The sequence below is a fragment of the Polyodon spathula genome, chromosome 21 (genome assembly GCF_017654505.1).
Source record: "Polyodon spathula isolate WHYD16114869_AA chromosome 21, ASM1765450v1, whole genome shotgun sequence".
NCBI classification, from domain to species: domain Eukaryota; kingdom Metazoa; phylum Chordata; class Actinopteri; order Acipenseriformes; family Polyodontidae; genus Polyodon; species Polyodon spathula.
In genome coordinates, this window is record NC_054554.1 from 2,073,677 (window position 1) to 2,093,100 (window position 19,424).

At 39.6% G+C, this 19,424-nt stretch overlaps 1 protein-coding gene across 2 annotated transcripts in view; it reads right to left on the minus strand.

Annotated features, from left to right (window-relative positions):
* Positions 1-6,639: 6,639 nt before the first annotated feature.
* Positions 6,640-19,424, minus strand: part of LOC121296286 — a 56,629-nt gene continuing 43,844 nt past the window's right edge. Inside the window, exons 15-24 of one of the 2 annotated variants that reach the window (XM_041221651.1) lie at positions 16,766-17,015; positions 14,742-14,831; positions 14,162-14,386; positions 13,493-13,663; positions 13,057-13,237; positions 12,712-12,828; positions 12,348-12,611; positions 11,802-12,025; positions 11,066-11,129; positions 6,640-7,806 (exon numbers count right to left, since the gene is read on the minus strand). In XM_041221651.1, coding sequence (XP_041077585.1) covers positions 11,091-11,129; positions 11,802-12,025; positions 12,348-12,611; positions 12,712-12,828; positions 13,057-13,237; positions 13,493-13,663; positions 14,162-14,386; positions 14,742-14,831; positions 16,766-17,015 — 1,561 coding nt within the window. In that variant the 3' untranslated portion in view covers positions 6,640-7,806; positions 11,066-11,090. The remainder of the gene's footprint in view (positions 7,807-11,065; positions 11,130-11,801; positions 12,026-12,347; positions 12,612-12,711; positions 12,829-13,056; positions 13,238-13,492; positions 13,664-14,161; positions 14,387-14,741; positions 14,832-16,765; positions 17,016-19,424) is intronic. The other variant, XM_041221652.1, reaches the window with a different exon arrangement.

Sequence of the window (19,424 nt, forward strand, 5' to 3'; positions counted from 1 at the left end):
TATCGATAATAATTTCCATACTGCGATATCATAGGATTAAAAAAAAAAAAAAAAAAACATTCTCATACATACAGAAAGCTTGCAAAGACGTAGTCTTTATTGCTTGCTAATATACAATCTAGTGTACAAGCACAGTAATCCCAACCCATTGTCCGCTTCACAGGCAAAGAAACTCCACATGTACAAGTATTATTTAACCATTGTTGCATTGATTTAGGAATCAAACACTTTGCATGCTGCATTGATTTAGGAATCAAACACTTTGCATGCTGCATTGATTTAGGAATCAAACACTTTGCATGCTGCATTGATTTAGGAATCAAACACTTTGCATGCTGCATTGATTTAGGAATCAAACACTTTGCATGCTGCATTGATTTAGGAATCAAACACTGCATGCTGCATTGATTTAGGAATCAAACACTTTGCATGCTGCATTGATTTAGGAATCAAACACTTTGCATGCTGCATTGATTTAGGAATCAAACACTTTGCATGCTGCATTGATTTAGGAATCAAACACTTTGCATGCTGCATTGTGTTTGATTTCTAAATCATTGCGCAAGTTTGGCATTACTGACCCTCCTGTTTCTGGTGTAAAATTCGGCATAACACAGTGCGTAATTCTTTTAGAAGTAAACAAAATCAGGACTGAAGAATATGTATATTACATGTATAAAGCAGACAGGATCCTGTGTCAGAGTGGATCTATCATGCTTCATTGAATATGCAGAGAATAATACATCTGTTTTGTGTTTAGGATGATGTGTTAGACTATATTTAAGCTGCATACAGGATTTCATTCCAGCTCGTTAACTGAGTGACGTGGCGATGTTTGTTTGTTTTTGTATGTTTTTTTTTTTTTTTTTTTTTTTTTTTTTTAAATAAATTGTGTACTTGAATTATAATACACATATTAAAACAAGTTTGACTGTAGAAATATGCACTATTGTTGATTTTAGATCTTCATCTGATAAGTATTTACAAGTTTTGTTTGCAATCACTATTAGCCTATTTGTATACATATATTTTCGTTGTAAAATAAAAAATGATTTCTTTGTTATTTGTCATATTCTGACCACTGCAAGTTACAAACTTAGTTGTGTGTAGAGATAGTGATTTCATTGTGCATGTGTTTTTAGAAATGTTTTTGAATAATGAATAATCAGTTTCAAGAAGATACTGTATGGGGAATAGTCAAAAGTCATTTATATCTGTAAATAATCACTTTTTTTCATTAAACATTTTGAAACTGGAATTTTGTGACAGCGTACAATAAATGCTTGTCCTTTCACCTGTAGATTATCATTTAATTAGATTAATGATCCCGTCACTCTCAATTAACCTTTTTCGTTGAACCTGTTCTTGATAGCGGCATTGCGGTCAACCTGAGGGGGGCAGAAGGTTACGTGATGTGTGTGTTTGTCAGGTTAAGCTGTTAAAATGAGGAGAAAGTTCATTTTACCCAAAACAACGCTATGTATTTTACAAAAAACTAAATTCCGCATCAGGGCACTGGTACTGTACCTGGACGCACGCGCACGCTACCTATTGCAGGTAAATGAGGTGATTTGAATAATTAACATACCGGCTCGTGAGGAACAGGTTTGAATCTCGAGACGCAATTTTAAACCAAAACTGACTTATTTTTAAGCATACCATCGATGCACTCCGACAACTGGAAAATAACTTAAAACTACGGTAATTCATTCATTTTTCTGTTTATAATTATAACAATCGTTTGATCGTAAACAAATGTTATTCAAATGATGTACAACTATTTTTGTAGGATGCTATTTTAACTGCAATATTTGAAAGAATGTCATTTTATTTTCCTTTGCTGGGGGGGGGGGGGGGGGGGGGGCTCTATACACTGCACCGTGGACTGGCCTAATCCAAACTAATATTCAATAACCAACATTCTGCATATCGATATAGCATGTCAATGACTTAATTCACTTATTTTTCATTCTCCAGGCCTTAGAAAATCTTAAGACTGGAAAACATTGTTTACATGCACGCCCTGTCACAATGTAAGGGGCTACAACATACATTTTTGGTGTGAATAAGCTGGTCTTAATTTAAAAAAAAAAAAGTTCTGTTTCTGGGCAGAGCTGCATAATAAAGCCAGTAATTGTATATTTTCTTCCTGCATAGACTTCAGGATAGTGGTATAAAGTATTCTGTTGTTAAGTATACTAGCTATACCAAACTGAAGCTGCATTACAGTATAAGAAAACAATACAACCCCACAAAAACAAACAGACTATAAAAGGATTGTTATCATGTATTTAACCAGAAAGCGGTGGTATAGATTGTGACTGCTATTCTGTTAACAACCAAGACAAGTCCTAGTTCTTTGCTAGAATGTGCAGCCAGTCCCCTCTATATCATGGTTCTGGAGTTGCTAGTGAAGCACCCTGATTCAGCACTGGGACAGCTCCATGCGAAGAGCAGCTTGGAAAGGAGTAAACTGTACAAAACTGGTACTGCTCTCATCTTTCAGCACGTCAGGTAAGTAAATACTAACGTATATGCTTATATAGAAAGCGTGTTTTATTTGTTGTGTCCTGCAATTGGTGGAGCAGACCTCCAAAACAAGTTACTAGTATCATTGTTACTGCAGGGAGATGTGTAGGATTCATAGTGCCCTACCCAATTCAGTATACACAGATATGACTTTTCTTGTAAGTAAATCATTGAGATAATAGAACCAGTGGAGTTTCTTGGTTGTGTCCTGCTGTCCTGCCAGGAACTGGTTAGGGACAAGCCGACTGCCACTGACTGAAAACATATCTGAGCTGAGTGAACTTTGCAAGTATGTGGATGAACAAGACAATGCTTATCAGGCAGTGCAAGATGCTATTAGGGAGTATCTGAGAAGCAGAAAAGGGACAGCGGTCCATGATTCAGAAATCAGTAAGTCGCATGTATAGCATGAAAGAGTGAGTGGTGAGTTCACTAGGGGCAGTATTCACACCCTCCAAATATTGATGTTATTGTAATTGCTCTGCGTGTGCTTTTGTTTATTCTTGCCAGTTCTGCAGCAGCTTTCTAGCACAGTGGTGAAAGCTTTGTGAATATGACCCTCAATCTTCCAGGTCAGGACAAAATCTCAATTCCATTTGTCTTTCAGTATCAAGAGCTGCTTTCAAACTTCAAAGGTTCGCTGGATTGCCTTTGGTCAGAGCCTCTACATCCAAGGATGGACAGATGTTCTGACACATTCTCAACATTCTTAGAGTTGGCAGACTGCTTCTACCATCTGAATTCAAGTACAGTGTGGCATATTAACAACTTCATGGCAAAACATGTTTTATTATTTCATTGGAGTGGTCAAATATAGAATGGCACTTTGTAGTTGGTATCAACTTTTCTAATGTTGGAATATAAAATATCACATCAATATAACTTTCTAAATTTGCAATGCATATATATATATATATATATATATATATATATATATATATATATATATATATATATCTATATTATATATATATATAAGAAAAAAAATTTATAAATTTACTTTTTGTTGACTTTTTTTTTTGTTTTTTTTGCGTCTCACCGGGAATGAAACTTTGTACTAAAAGAGTACTCATATCTGTCTATCAGACACGAATTGTATCTGTGCCAAGACACGGTTCGGTCATCCATTCTTACGTGCTGTGTGTGTTTGTGTGTGTGTGCCTGCGTGTGTCTGTAGTCCTAAATTAATAATCTGTGTATTAGTTTTCCCTGTCACATGATAATCGAGAGGTTTACTAAACAGGCAAACTATTTCTGGCCTCAAGAGGGAGCCAGAGTACAGCTGCTGAAAAACAGCTGCCGACTGAGTGATCTAATATGCTGTAAATACCTGCTATATTCTGGTTAGAGTTACCCTAACCATGTAACCCTATAAAGCTACACATCTATTATAACTTTGCTAAATAAAATAAGTTGTTCTGTCAGTGTAGTAATTATATATGATTTAAGCCATTGTAAACAGCCTCACTCTTTCTCTTTGGAGAAACAAACATTTTACAATTGAAGTCACCTGTGCAAGCACAATATTAGTCCCACTTCTGAAAACCCAAGGAACACACCTGAATATTCTAGAAAGCTGTAATCGCGTAATTGAGTTAACAGTTTTTGCTATGCATAGGCACACCATTATAAAACAGGATTTAAGGATTTTTATATTATTTTCAACCCCAGAATGTGGTTTAAATGCAGCGAATCAGGCAGTGAGGCATCGTTTTTCTTCTGGTGGATCATTTCAGTTTTAAGGAAGATGAAGCTGAGATAGAGGAGCTAAAATATGAGGTAAGGATTCTGCGGATGCTGGCAGGGGTAATAGGAGAACAGTAAAGCTAGGTATTATTGGATCTTTATCTGTCAATGTTGGCCTGATGTATGGCCCCAAGGATGTCAATTAGGGCAGAAACAATGAGAGGGAGGTTTTTAAAGCTCTTAACATTGTGGGCTTTTATAAAATGCTGAATCACTAAATCAGATGATTCTTTAGTTTTTATTAATTCTTTGTATATAAGAGAAAGTAAAGTGAAGGGAAAGGTGTTTGTTTTTTTCATAGGAGCAATTAAAGGATTTTATAGAAGAATATAATAGCCCCCAGGAGACTGATGTCAGGATACATTAGATTTATACAAAAGAGCAGCATCACTGTTTTCTGCAGGCAGAAGTACCTCTAAAGGAAGCACAAACTTGAGCTTTAACACACCTTTAGCACATGCTTTTCCTGGAGAGCATTTTCCATCTGATCGGACAATGCTGCAGGCCGCTGGGTTTTCAACCTGCTTTTCTAAGTAAGTCTTTGGAGATTGTATGCACCTTGAACAATAATTTTTGGAAAAATAGTTGTGGGCTTTATTTGCTACAATGTTTCTTATATGTGTTTCCATTTTTTAGAAAAGGTGTTCAAAAAGTCTCAAAAAACTTTGACAGGCAGAGAAGCAGATCCCCTGCAGTGGTTGTATCATTGGAGTGGAGCACCCCTCAGTGGTGGGGAACCCCAGCTCAGAGTAGTTCAGAGAAAGTGTCATTTACACTGTGAACACTGCACACTCAGTTCATTACTGGTTACAAAGAGTTCCAGCTATAGGAGCATTGTTCTGTACAAAATAATTAAACAAGGGACGGGAAAGACGAGGGGGGCTCAGCACCATTTCAGTAGTATCGGTCTGGGAATCCTTGTGTTGAATCCCACTGTCACAGAATGGTAGTGCACGAAACAGAGCATGTAAAACCATTACTGAGTTGGTCTGTAATTTAAACCTCAGTGTAAAGTAGTGTTGTCATGGCTCCAAAGTAATTCAGCAAAACAAAGCCAGGATTAGTGAGGTCATGTAGATTCAGAGACACTTGGTGGACTGGCTCTTCAGGGTAAATCCCTAAACATAAAGGTTAAAACAAAGTTGTTGTTGTTTATTTTAACCCTTTAGTTGTAGTTATGTGATTGGCCAATGTGTTGCATTGTTCACAGTTGCATGTCCACAGGTGCAGCCTAGATGAAAGGAAAGATCTTCCAGGTAGGCAATTCACAACATTTTTGGTTAAACTTTTGTAACTGTCCTCTAGTGCACTAAACTGAACCATCTCACACAGTGAATCTGGGTATGTTTACATGGGTGCCATAGCATTGCTTTTGACATATTCATACTTCACATTTCCATCTTTTAAAAATATATACAGTAGGTGGGGCACACACAACACAAACCTTTGAGTAGAGCACAGAATGTAATAGTAATTTGAATCTTGTTTTATTTGTTATTCAGATATAGCTTATACACATTTTAATTTGACCTATGAAGAAATCTTATATGCCCAAGAATGCCATCGTTTTTTGAGTCATCATCTTGGATTCTAAAGACTGGAAGACTCAGAGGAAGCTACGATGAAAATTGCTAACCTAGTGAACTTGCTTTGGGTAGGATGAAATAACTTTTTACTGTTTGTATTGCCTTGTTAAACTAAATTATGGTTAACTGTGTTAGATTGAAGACACCGCATGATTTATTATATTGCAGTGTAAATGAAATGTGGCTTCTATGTTGATCACAATTTTAATTGCTCTATCATTTAATTTAAAAATAATAAATTATACAAAATACTTTGCACTAGACTCGGCAGCTTCCAGCAGAACAGTTTGTTGCAGACTTACTGAATATGGCTTTTTTTTTTTTTAAGAACCAGAAAGAAATCTATGATCAAGTGCTCCAGTGGATTAAGGTAAAAACCATACTGATGATTGTCTTTTCACCACTAGATGGAAGCATTACAATAGGCAACTTTGTTACTGTTAAATGGCAGCTGCACTCATTTCAGTGGGTTTCTTGTTATTGGCTTGAGTCTTTGATACCGTTTTGCTTAAGGAGAAGTTTGGATTTGTTAGGTTTATTTTTGTTATATATGCTTCAATCTTACAGTTTACATTGCTGTTTGACAGGAGGTATAATGACTGCATTGAAATATTGTTGAGGGAATTCTGTAAATCAGCATGACTTTTTCCAGATGAAGACTCAACTCTATATTAGTTGCACAAGGATTGGCCAGTGACTGTACAAATACACTTCATACCTAAAACAAGGAACACTTCTTTTGTTAATGTCAAATAAGTGCCCTTTATTCTTCCCTATGGACAAGGGTGTCTGTGTATGTGTTTCTTTGTCCAGCCTTCCACACCTGGACTTTTTTGTATAGTGCAATAATAATTGAGACAGAAAATTAAGATTTGGATACAAAGCAGTTCCTCTTTATTAAATACTTAGAACATGTGTTAGGAGTTAACAAAACTGAAACTTGAGTAAACATTAATGCTGCAGCTCTAAATGAAAATTAAGTTTATTACATGTTAAGAATGGCACTTTAGTGATCCCCTGCTTTGCTAGTTAACAGAAGTGTAAAAAGTTATTGTAACCCCCTCCTTTCCACAAAACCACAAAGCACCCACCACTGGTGCAAATTATCTCCTTATTTACAAATTGTACACTGCTGTGTGTTTTTAAGGTAATCTGAACAAACAACCTTTTTTTAAACAACCTATTTTCTGTAGAAGTTTTTATTAATAAACTGCATTTCTTGTGAATTCAGTGGTTCTGTTCCCTACTTGGTAAGTTTTACAGTTGGACATTCACCTGCAGTGAGACCAGTGCCCCCCATCAATCAGCCTGGCTGGGTTAAATCTGACTTCTGAAGAGGCGGACAGATGGATTAGTCCATCCTGAATTACAATATAAATCCATTACATTTAAACCCCTGAATTTACACTGTGTATTAAAGAAACAATCAATATGGAAAATACCTCAAATATAACCATGGGAAGAAGAACATGCTGCTTCCTTTAATTAAATCACAGAACCAGAAGTGCAATGTCTAAATGATCAGGTAAGCACAAAGTATCAATAGCTGTATTGCCTTCCAGCTTTATATTTATTATAAATACGCCTTGTTTGCTGTTTATCTCAATCTGCAGCTCAAGTGGTCAAGAATACATAACAAACAATGTGTAACTGCATTGTAAACTTACATTAATTATTTACATTTTCAAAATTTTACAGAAATCTGCCCAAAATCACTGGTATATTTTCTAAAAGTTAAACAGAAGAATAGTTGCAGTCAAATATTGTGCCATAAAAGAAAACTATGAAACAACTTGTAGGCAGTGCTGCCTTTCCAGTTTTTCAGTATTTCTATAAATATTTTGCTGTTTTGAGAAGCACAAAAAATAAATAGTGATTTTGGTTTTGTCTTGTGTTCTGAAAGGGACTCCGCACTACCTTTTTCAAGCGCAGCTAGACATCACACCTTAAAAGAAAAAAAGTACAAAGGTATTTTAGTAAAACTGTATGCATATATAATGGGATTATAGGTTATAGTCCTATGGTCCTTTCAACTAGAGTTAGCCGTGCTCTGGCTCCGGCAGCTCAGCTCCAGCTCCAGCTCCAGCTCCAGGCTGGCTCCAGAGCTGATGAGACCCCCTGCTCCAGCTCCAGGCTGGCTCCAGAGCTGATGAGACCCCCTGCTCCAGCTCCAGGCTGGCTCCAGAGCTGATGAGACCCCCTGCTCCAGCTCCAGGCTGGCTGCAGCAGCCCCCACCCCAGCTCTGGAGCCACTCCAGTGCAGCTCCAGCTGCTTTTAGCTGCTCTGGAGCTACCAAAACCTGTAATCAGTTCTTGACTACCATAGTAACATCCCATTTACATTTATTTTGTAATTGTTCAATCAGGTTAATCTGTTTTTTAATAAGAGACAAGAATGTAAAATCTGGTTTTAAGATTTTCCTTGAACTTAAAACAACTGTGTATGAATCTAGACTGTATTCTCCTTGTACATGAGGTGCTGCCCAAAATTATCATCTTTTTCTGAAAGCCTACAAAGCATGAACTGGGTTTTGGGGGGGGGGGTTGAGGGCAGTGTCTGCTGTTTGATTTAAAAAGAAATTTAAACAGTGTGAAGTATTCCCATGCCTTCCAGCAAAAGTACTAGCGCCACCACGTGTTGTTTTTGCCACAGTTCATGCTATTTTTACCCATAGGCAGTGAAAACGTCAGCTCTGCCATGGAAGTGACGTGCCGCAGTGTGCTAATTCACTGGTATGCTGTATTCACCCTGGGGAGACTGGGTTCAAATCCTGCTGATTCCTTTATTTTCAAAGACTTGGTTAATTGACCTTATAGGCAATGAAAACGCAGGCTCTGCCATGGAAGTGATGTGGCACAGTGGGCTAGTTCACTGCTATGCTGTACTGGTTCTCCTTGAGGAGATGGTGTTCAAATCCTGTTACTTTTTTCCTTTATTTTCAAAGATGTGATTATCTGACCTTCTATAGTCAGTGTGAAACACACCTTTCTTGTGGGAGCTGGTGGCACAGTGGGCTAATCCCATGGCCTTCTCTCCCTGAAGATACTGGTTCAAATCCAGCTCCTGGAGGTGAGTACCTGAGGTAAGTAATGATGTTGGTGGAGGTGGAGAAAACTGGTGGTAGTAAGAGAGGAAGGCAATGGGGGGGGGGTCTGGGCCCCCCCCAGCAGGGAGGCAAGTGGAAGGTGGGTGTGTTGGTGCCTGAGAAGGTGGCAAACTGTAGTTTTGTGCATTCTTAAGATTCTTTTTGGGTATGGTATCCTACCCAAAAAAAACACACACACTTTTTATTATTAAACCAGTTAAAATTTGCTTTGTTCTTCTTTCTCTCAGAAAACAACACACCCTCCTTCCACTTGCCTCCTTGCTGGGGGGGCCAGACCCCCCCCCCATTGCCTTCCTCTCCTACCACCACCAGTCTTCTCCACCTCCACAACCACCACCAACATCATTACTTACCTCAGGTACTCACCTCCAGGAGCTGGATTTGAACCAGTATCTTCAGGGAGAGAAGGCCATGGGATTAGCTCACTGCACCACCAGCTCCCATAAGAAAGGTGTGTTTCACACTGACTATAGAAGGTCAGATAACCATGTCTTTGAAAATAAAGGAAATAATTTGTAGGATTTGAACACAGTCTCCTCTAGGAGAACCAGTACAGCATAGCAGTGAACTAGCCCACTGTGCCACATCACTTCCATGGCAGAGCCTGCGTTTTCATTGCCTATAAGGTCAATTAACCAAGTCTTTGAAAATAAAGAGAGGAATCAGCAGGATTTGAACCCATCCTCCCCAAGGTGATACAGTACAGCATACCAGCAAATTAGCACACTGTGCTACATCACTTCCATGGCAGAGCCTGCGTTTTCATTGCCTATAAGGTCAATTAACCAAGTCTTTGAAAATAAAGAGAGGAATCAGCAGGATTTGAACCCATCCTCCCCAAGGTGATACAGTACAGCATACCAGTGAATTAGTACACTGTGCCATATTACTTCCATGGAACAACTTGCTATATTCATTGACTATAAATATAAAACAACATTAATTCATTTCAGGCAGAGGAATAAACCATGTTAATTTATTTCTCTTGGGCAAAGGAATCAGCTTGATTTACTTCTGTCAAAAAAAACAGCTACCAAATAGTGATCTCAACACACGTGTGTAGTTGCATTATCTAGTACCTTATGTTAAGTATAATATATATTATACACTTAATTTAACGACCTGTCTCTCACAAACTGAGCATGAGAATTGCCATGATTTTGTACCAATCTTTACCAAACTTTTCTTTTATTATTAAATCCTAGCCTGCTATGTACATTTGGATTGCATTTCAATAATTCTCTCACTGTCCTCTTTCTATGAGCTTACGGCTGCAGATACCGGAATACGTGATTCTAGTTGAGAATTCTGGACGACCTTTATAGCAATAGAAATATTATGTGCATTAAAGTACTTCTGATTTTACATTTAGTTATTTTATATAGTTATTTATTTTGTTTATTTAAATGTTTAAACTGAATAATTCAAGAAGGATTTTTTTCAAACGTGAAAGGCAGGAAATGGTGGAGCTGCTCCGGAACCTCCACTCTGTCTCCATGCTCCCGAGAGCTCCAGTGACCCAGCTCCAGAGCTCAGAAAACTGGCACGCTCCGGCTCCAGCTCCAGCTCCGCTCCAGAGCTCAGAAAACTGGCACGCTCCGGCTCCAGCTCCAGCTCTGCTCCAGAGCTCAGAAAACTGGCACACTCCGTCTCCAGCTCCAGCTCCGCTCCAGAGCTCAGAAAACTGGCACACTCCGGCTCCAGCTCCAGCTCCAGCTCCGCTCCAGAGCTCAGAAAACTGGCACACTCCGGCTACAGCTCCAGAGCTCAGAAAACTGGCACACTCCGGCTCCAGCTCCAGCTCGGCTCCAGAGCTCAGAAAACTGGCACGCTCCGGCTCCGGCTCCAGCTCCAGCTCGGCTCCAGAGCTCAGAAAACTGGCACGCTCTGCTCCGGCTCACGGAGCTGGCTCAAGGGCTCCGGAGCCAGAGCATGACCAACCCTACTTTGAACATGGCTGTCAAACAAGGTTATGGTACACCCATTGTCTGTGGGGGATTAATGTTTATTAAACTAATAAAGGAATTTGTTATAGGTAATTAAAAAAACAAGCCAGATAACTTCCTGCGATGAAACAAAAAGCATCTCCCTACTTACTTAATAAAAGTGGGGGTAACAGCTCTCACACTATTGTGGATGGACTTATGATTTGGCCTGTTTTCTGCAGGTGGAAGGAGAAAAGCAGTAGTTATTAATGGGTTAAATGAAGGGTTAAGTTAGACTAGCACTGTCTTTTGTAGCAAACCATTGGGTTTGTATTATATTACCACTTCCACACTTATATAAGACTAAAACAGATGTTTCCATTACTTGTATTGTAAATCCCTTGATAAATTAAGGCTGACTGTTACTTTTCAACTCTATAATTGTAAATCACTGTCCTCTATAATCAAAAAATATATATTTTTCTTTATCTAAAGCCCTTTGAGTTAGAAATAGCTGCAAGCGAAGGAATATTGTGCGGAAATGAAGCAAAGCAAGATTATTAGGTTAAATGACATTGTGTTTCCAGTCTCAAAATGTACAGCCTTATTAGAGCCCTGTACTGGGTAATTATAGTTGAACCACACACAAAGTACACCCGTACACGCTGTACCATGTCAGGAGTGATAAAGAGGAGGCATGTTGGATTTCATTTGTTTTTCAATACTTGTGAATAGTAATGAATAATGCTTAAAATTATAAATCTTCAATCCCTGAGGCAGATAGAAACGTTGCAAGAAAGTAAACAACAAAATACTATTGATCAGTTTGCATTTGCTTTTTCAGTTCTGAAAAGCTTTGAAAATGTAGCAGCAGATGACATATTGGGATAGCATGTCTGTATACTTACTGCTGAAATGTACTGGCTGTTTGTGAATCTCGGCTTATCGTCGAGTGGAGATGTGGCACTCAAGCTGCGGCTGGATCCAGATGGGGAGTAGCGTGTTGTATCACACGGTGATCCAGGCTCCTCTGATAGGGTTTCAGGGAGAATGTTGGACACACAGCCGCTGTCTGATCCACTGGAACCACTGCCCGACATACAGTGGGAGGAAGACTCTGAACTTTCTGTAGCTAAGAGTGAAACACAGGATAGTCATTCTCTAGTCTCTAAAAATGATGTAGGCACTCTTTGTTCTACCACTGCCATTAAAGAAGTGTGTTTGTTATATTTCAACCTGGTGTCATTTATTAGCAACAATATCTTCCTTAAAATGCTAGTTATTCACTTTTATAAGTAAATGCAAATTTGGTATTTGGTGTATTTGACTGAACTTATCATTGCAAAGCTTTACATTGCAGATCTTAAGTCTCTTGCAGGGACCTACAATACAAATACAGTAACATGAATGCATGCTTTCACAAATGATCTAAACATACACACAAGTGCACTTACTCATCGACGGCTGGCTGCTAGTCTCATGCTCCAGCTCATCTTCCTCTATGCAAGTACCAATGCAGAAAGGCCTGTCTGTGGCCATTACCCCAGGCAGCAAGGACTGGCTGGTATACATGTGCAGGTTAAGAGGCCCCAGTAATGAAGAGGAAGGTGTATTGCAGGCTGAAGGGGCACTACTGGCAGAAATGGGTGTTTGCGTCCTCTTGAAGGGGTTGGAGTGGTCAAACAAAGACACTGCAATGGACGCCCTCGTTCTGGCCCCTGGAAATGAACAAAGGAAACAAATAAATGAATCATTTTCTATAAGGATTTATTTTGTTACATTTTATGCTTACAACACTATTAAAAACAACAAACAAACCTCTTCCTTTCATAATATAGTCAATGGCTCGGTCATTGATGGCAGCATCGCTGGGTTTGATATCCAGGTAGGGTTTGTTACCCACGCCCATGGACACCATCTCCTGCATTCGTACTTCTGAAAAAAAAAAAATATTATTAAGTACAAATCATTTTATTACATCCCGATTTTAATGAATTCTACTGAATGGTGTTGCATTAGACTCAAGCATGAGCCGCAAAGGGACTAAATAAATTCACAAAGAGCTGATCATAATAGAGGGAGATCTGATCAGGCTGGGACTTAATGGTGAGCTGGCAGGAAGGAAGGCGTTCACAACAAAATGATGTTAGGAAGGTTAATGACCTTTATTTCTTGTAGCTTGCTGCCAAAGTATTTTAGCTACATCAGCAGTCCAGGCATGCTTGACCTCAGGTGTACTTGCTTGAAGGATGTGCGTTTGGTTTTTTGATTTTCGTCTCCTGAACCAAATCTCAAAGCGCAGACCGCTGTCCCCACTATTCTCTGTCAAACCAACATCTGCAGTCTACCAGGAAAAAGAAGAAAGCTGATTAATGCAATGATAGAAAACAATGCTTTAACAACACCAGCATTCTTACACTCTTCAATGAGAACTTGCACACCAATCCACAAAAATGAGCAACATAATGAATATTACATATCCAATGGCTTCTGTAGCCATTAAAGATAACTTATTCAGATTTTTTTTAAGTTTACAAACTACATGCTACTGTTTTAGTTTTTTTACCCATTTTTGAAAGACTGATTTAAAATGTCTCACCTTAAAAGAATGCTTGTAGATGTAGACATCTAGTCCCCCCACAACTCGTTTGGGTTTGCTGAAGAGCACAAGATCCTCAAACAAGAACACATGGCGCTGACATTTCTTCCGCCCGTAGCAGACAGTAAACTCTCCCTGTCGTACCAGCTGCCCTTGTTCCTTCAGGTTCACCTGTAGATAAAACAGAAACATACATTGCTTTCCATGTTGTGTACTACTTGGTTCTCTATCTATAAAAAAAAAAAATCAATATAACTCATCTTATGGGGGTTTGTATGTAGTTTTGCTAAGTGAACAAAAATGTGTTTGCTCCGGGGGAAAAAAAAAAGGAAATCTTACTCTTGGGTGGTTTCACATGTCCTGATTAGCACTAATCTTGAAATAACATACCTAAAGTAGATTAGTGCTACTCGAGGCCTGTGAAACTAATGTACAGTACAACCATTCGCAACAATTAAGATGAAGTCATGTGCAAAATGCAATATCACACTTCCCACCTATACACAGTGCACCCCTATGTGCTGCAAATAAAATGAGCATCAATGCTTTCGTGAACCCCACATTAAAAATGATGATAAGTCTATTACAGTCTACCATTTCAAAGCAATCCCAGCACCATTCAGCTTGTGCCACGTACTGCATATCAGATGAAGAGTTCACTGTACTTACATCGCAATCTCTGATGGCATCCATCGCCAGCAGGTCGTTGCCGTGGCGAAGCTGGAACTTGACCATTTCGGCGGCTGCTCGGAGGTAGTTGAGCTCCTGCTCTTGTGCCTCGCCACACTCCTTTATCAGGTCCTTCAGCAGCAGGGCGTATTTACTCATCCTCTGGACTGGCTTCAACAGGTAGGAGGCCAGATCCATCTTATCCCCGAGCTGCAACTGCTTATACTGCAGGGAAGGGAAACACATTGGGTTGTGATCAAGCTCAGAACAAATAAACGTGTGCAATTCAGACATCTGAAACTGAGGAAGGTTGCATACAGGACTGAAATGTCTGTTTTGCACTGAGCACAGAAATCCTGTTCATTCGTCTATAAATGCATATGTTTCAGCAATCAATTAATGCAGAAGTCTTGGACGGGACCTCTTATTTATTACTGGAAACTTTTTTAAACAACAAAGCCTGTATAACAATATTATTTTTGCAAGGTTAAAACTAGGCCATTATAAATATCTAAAGATTTTTTTTTGGAGCTAGTTTTGTTACCAGTCCCAGATAGTGCACCTTCAATGCAATACTTACCCTGAAGAAGGCGTTCCCATGACTAGCCAGCAGGGCATCAGATTTTGGTTTGTTCTTACTGTACAAGGCATACATCCCAAACTGGTCTTGCTGTAATTAGAGCAATAATGATACAGTATTACAATTATACATTTGTAGATATTCTTACATTAAACCCACAATAAAGCTGCTTTTAAATTGGATAGCTATCCTCAAGTAGACATATGCTTTAGATAAAGTCTTCAATTAGGATTATGCTGTTATAAAGTTATGAATGCCTACATTGCGCTGGATTTGTTCCTGCAGTGCAGTGTTACCGCCACGGGTTCTGATCTCAGACTCCAGACTGGGCACAGTCTGAGTCTGGAGGGACACCCCCCACATGCTGCGACAACCACAAGAGGGCAGAACGTTTCTTTCTCTTATTTTTTTTTAAACCTTGCTTTATGAACTGTGAAGCGAGTCACCCCAACTCTTCTGGATATATGCCATGTGTATGTGAAGTTTTACAAGTATACTGGGTGTTTGCTTGTCTATACATCATTTGTCTCCTTTACAAACCAAGAATTCTGAGAAAAGGTGTGTGTGTGTGTGTGTGTTTAAGCTGGGCTGAATCAGGGCTCTCTATGAGTTTCTTGCTGATAATGAAATACAGTATTTTACTCAGAATTAAAAGCACAGGTTACTCCTAAACCTTCATTTTCTCATACGTGTATTATTATTATTATTATTATTATTATTATTATATCAGCAAGCCTATTTGACTATTTCTGAATGCACTGTTAGCTGAAAAAAATAAGACTGATGGAACCGACAAAGGCTAGGCAGGGTTAGTCCTGAGAAACTCTAAAGAGCTCCTGCAGGACAGCACACAGAACACTGCGTGCTGCGAACACTTTTTTGTTATTTTTTTAATAAGAGAAAGCCCTGGGGGACATTGTCGGTCTCTTATGTCTTGGAAGCAGTGGAAGTGGTTTTTTTTAGTAGCAGTGAAAGGCTCTCACGTGTCTCAGGAAGCAGTGGAAGGTGTTTTTTTAAGTAGCAGTGAAAGGCTCTCACATATCTGAGGAAGCAGTGGAAGGTGTTTTTTTTAAGTAGCAGTGAAAGGCTCTCACGTGTCTGAGGAAGCAGTGGAAGGTGTTTTTTTAAGTAGCAGTGAAAGGCTCTCACGTGTCTGAGGAAGCAGTGGAAGGTGTTTTTTTAAGTAGCAGTGAAAGGCTCTCACGTGTCTCAGGAAGCAGTGGAAGGTGTTTTTTTAAGTAACAGTGAAAGGCTCTCACATGTCTGAGGAAGCAGTGGAAGGTGTTTTTTTAAGTAACAGTGAAAGGCTCTCACGTGTCTGAGGAAGCAGTGGAAGTGTTTTTTTAAGTAGCAGTGAAAGGCTCTCACGTGTCTGAGGAAGCAGTGGAAGGTGTTTTTTTTAAGTAGCAGTGAAAGGCTCTCACGTGTCTGAGGAAGCAGTGGAAGGTGTTTTTTTAAGTAGCAGTGAAAGGCTCTCAAGTGTCTGAGGAAGCAGTGGAAGTGTTTTTTTAAGTAACAGTGAAAGGCTCTCACGTGTCTCAGGAAGCAGTGGAAGGTGTTTTTTTAGTAACAGTGAAAGGCTCTCACGCGTCTGAGGAAGCAGTGGAAGTGTTTTTTTAAGTAGCAATGAAAGGCTCTCACGTGTCTGAGGAACAGTGGAAGGTGTTTTTTTTAGTAGCAGTGAAAGGCTCTCACGTGTCTGAGGAAGCAGTGGAAGGTGTTTTTTTTAGTAGCAGTGAAAGGCTCTCACGTGTCTCAGGAAGCAGTGGAAGGTGTTTTTTTAAGTAGCAGTGAAAGGCTCTCACGTGTCTGAGGAAGCAGTGGAAGGTGTTTTTTTAAGTAGCAGTGAAAGGCTCTCACGTGTCTGAGGAAGCAGTGAAAGGTGTTTTTTTTAGTAGCAGTGAAAGGCTCTCACGTGTCTGAGGAAGCAGTGGAAGGTGTTTTTTTAAGTAGCAGTGAAAGGCTCTCACGTGTCTGAGGAAGCAGTGGAAGGTGTTTTTTTAGTAACAGTGAAAGGCTCTCACGTGTCTCAGGAAGCAGTGGCTGACTCTCAGCGGGTGGTTGCAGCAGCTCTCCAGCTCCTTGAGGAAGTACTGGCTGTGGAAGTCGAAGAGCTTCTCCAGGTTTCCGAAGATGACGCTACGCTTCCCCCGCAGGTCCTGGGGCAGGTCCGGCCGCTCCATCTCAGGGAAGTAGTTATCAATGATGTAGTGGAGCGAACGCACAAACTCCTGCTCTGTGGTCACCATTTCATCCACAATGTGCCTCAGTTTGCTGCAAGACAAAACACACCAGGCTCGCTTGGTTACACACAGGCACCACATTGTACGCAGGTTCTTTTTTATTTTTCACTAAAAGCTTCAGTGTGATTTTAAAACAATATCAATCAATCAATCAACCTTTACTTTATGTAGCACCTTTCACAGTGGACCACCACCACACAGCGCTTTACAAGAAAAATAAATATGATATTAAACATCCACAACATCTAGAGGGAGATGTCATCATGCCCTCCTTTGCAAGTACAAAAATGCAGGTCATTCCATGGAAATGTAACATTTGTTATATCAATATCAGACTACTGGAAAGCACAAAACTTTTTTTAAGATCAAACTTCTGTGTATTATGAATGACATTACTCTAGATAAAGATGACTTATCAGTGTGACAAACTTCACTGTTTTCATGGAATGGCGAACACTCATCAAGTAAAATAGTTCTCAATTGAACACAACCAGCAAGAAACTGCTCTGAATAACAATGCAATCATTACATTGCTGCTTTTCTGCACTGCTTCAAACAAGGGCGTACAGTATACATTCCTTATAGAGAGCTACAGGACCGTGTCTACCAGTCTCCACTATCTCATACATGAAACCAATAACCTTTTGTTTCCAGTGACAGAGGGTGGCAAACACCTTCAACAAGCTGGAAGGTTAATTACCAACTCCAAAGGGTCCTGGGCATCTGTTTCCTTATCTGAAGCTAAACTGCAGGTTTGATCCAAAGACACAAACCCGAGGAGGCTGAGTGAGATTGTACAGATAATTTTAAACACAGCTGTGAGCAGCATAAGGAGGAGAGGTCCTGGTACAGTGTAAAGGCATTCAGCAGTCTGGATTAAAGAAGGGTGATGATGATGATTCAAGACGCAAACAGTCTGGTGTCAAGAATATGTTTAAATCGCTGTGCGCAATCTGACCTAATTGAGATTTTTGCTTTTTTTTTTAATGCTTTGTAGGATCAGCTAACCTTATGGTGCACAGTCTGCTTCTGCAGACCCCTGAACTCGCCTGATGTGGTAATTAGTTCTAGTAGTGAGAATGAGATGACATCATGCTTTTCCTAAGCCTGGCATCAGTCAAGTGAAGTGGATTTGAATGGAAGCTGAACGATTTCCTACTGCGGTCTTCTGCGGATATCTCGCTCAGCGCTTATTCTCTGGGTCACATGCTTTCCGTTTCACTGGGTATCCTGTAAGAGTTCTTTCTCCTCTGATCCAGGCATCAATAGTTTAGCTTACGGGTACTAATCTTGAACAAGAGCTGCTCGCTACACCACAAACTTTATTTCTTTAGATACTTACAGCAAACCTAGGAACATCACAGCTAGAAAAATAAATAAAGCAAAACATTTCACATATATCAAGCTTGAATACAGCAATCATTTTTTTACCAGCAAATAGCATATGCATTGCCAAATGTGAGACTGTGTATATATTTCTGTGGTAAAATCATATTTTCAATTACCACAAAGTTCCAGACAACTAAACTGTGTCATGGAAAAACTGAGAAACCCAGCATTATTAACCGCAGACCTGTATAACATATTAAGTGATAGCTGGAAAACAAAACAAAAAAAAAAAGCAGAAATTAAATCAGTTGAGACTGTAAAGCAGAAACACGCTAACTCTGAGCGAGATCACTGGTTATCTGGGGTCAGGGCACAGACTGACCAGCCTCCATACTGCAGAGAGGGAGAGAAGCGTCTGCAGATGATGGTTCCAGACAAACAACGAGAGACCTGACAGAAAGCAGGTCCTCACTGGCTTGCGTTAACGTAAAGGGCTCCGAAGGTTGTTCAGTGAATCTGGTCGAGGCTGGAGAACTAGGAGCCTTTTAAAATGGGCAGAGGACACAGGGAACCATGGCGAAGAACTAGAAATTCGGATGAAGGGCCGACACGGGTGAAAAGGGGGTTCTACTGTATGTTATATATAACAAATATCCAACTAATCAAATCATTCTTTGGTAATAACAAGATACAACATACTGCTACCACAGTCAGCACTGCCAGAAAAGCACTTTGAGATGTCTTTACAGTACTTTTCCATGTGGGAAAGTGACTCTTGAAGATACCACTATTTGTATGCCCATGGAAAACTCATTAAGGGGAAATCAAAGAAGGCTAAATGTACTGTGAACTGTGACAAAAAATGGCTTAAGGGAGCAGTATTTCTCAGCGTATTCATTTCATCTGTTTTTAAAGATTTTGTGCCTAAAAGCATATGGGTAGCTGTTTCTGGCATTGCCCTGCATGGTGTTTAATAGATGGTTTGGATAGAAAGGAATGTTCTTGTGTTTTTTGGCAATACACTTGAGATAGAGAGCATAGAATTGTATTAGAATTTTTTATATATTTTGGCTAGCTAAAGATGTATTACAACGTGGCTGCCTGCATTCCT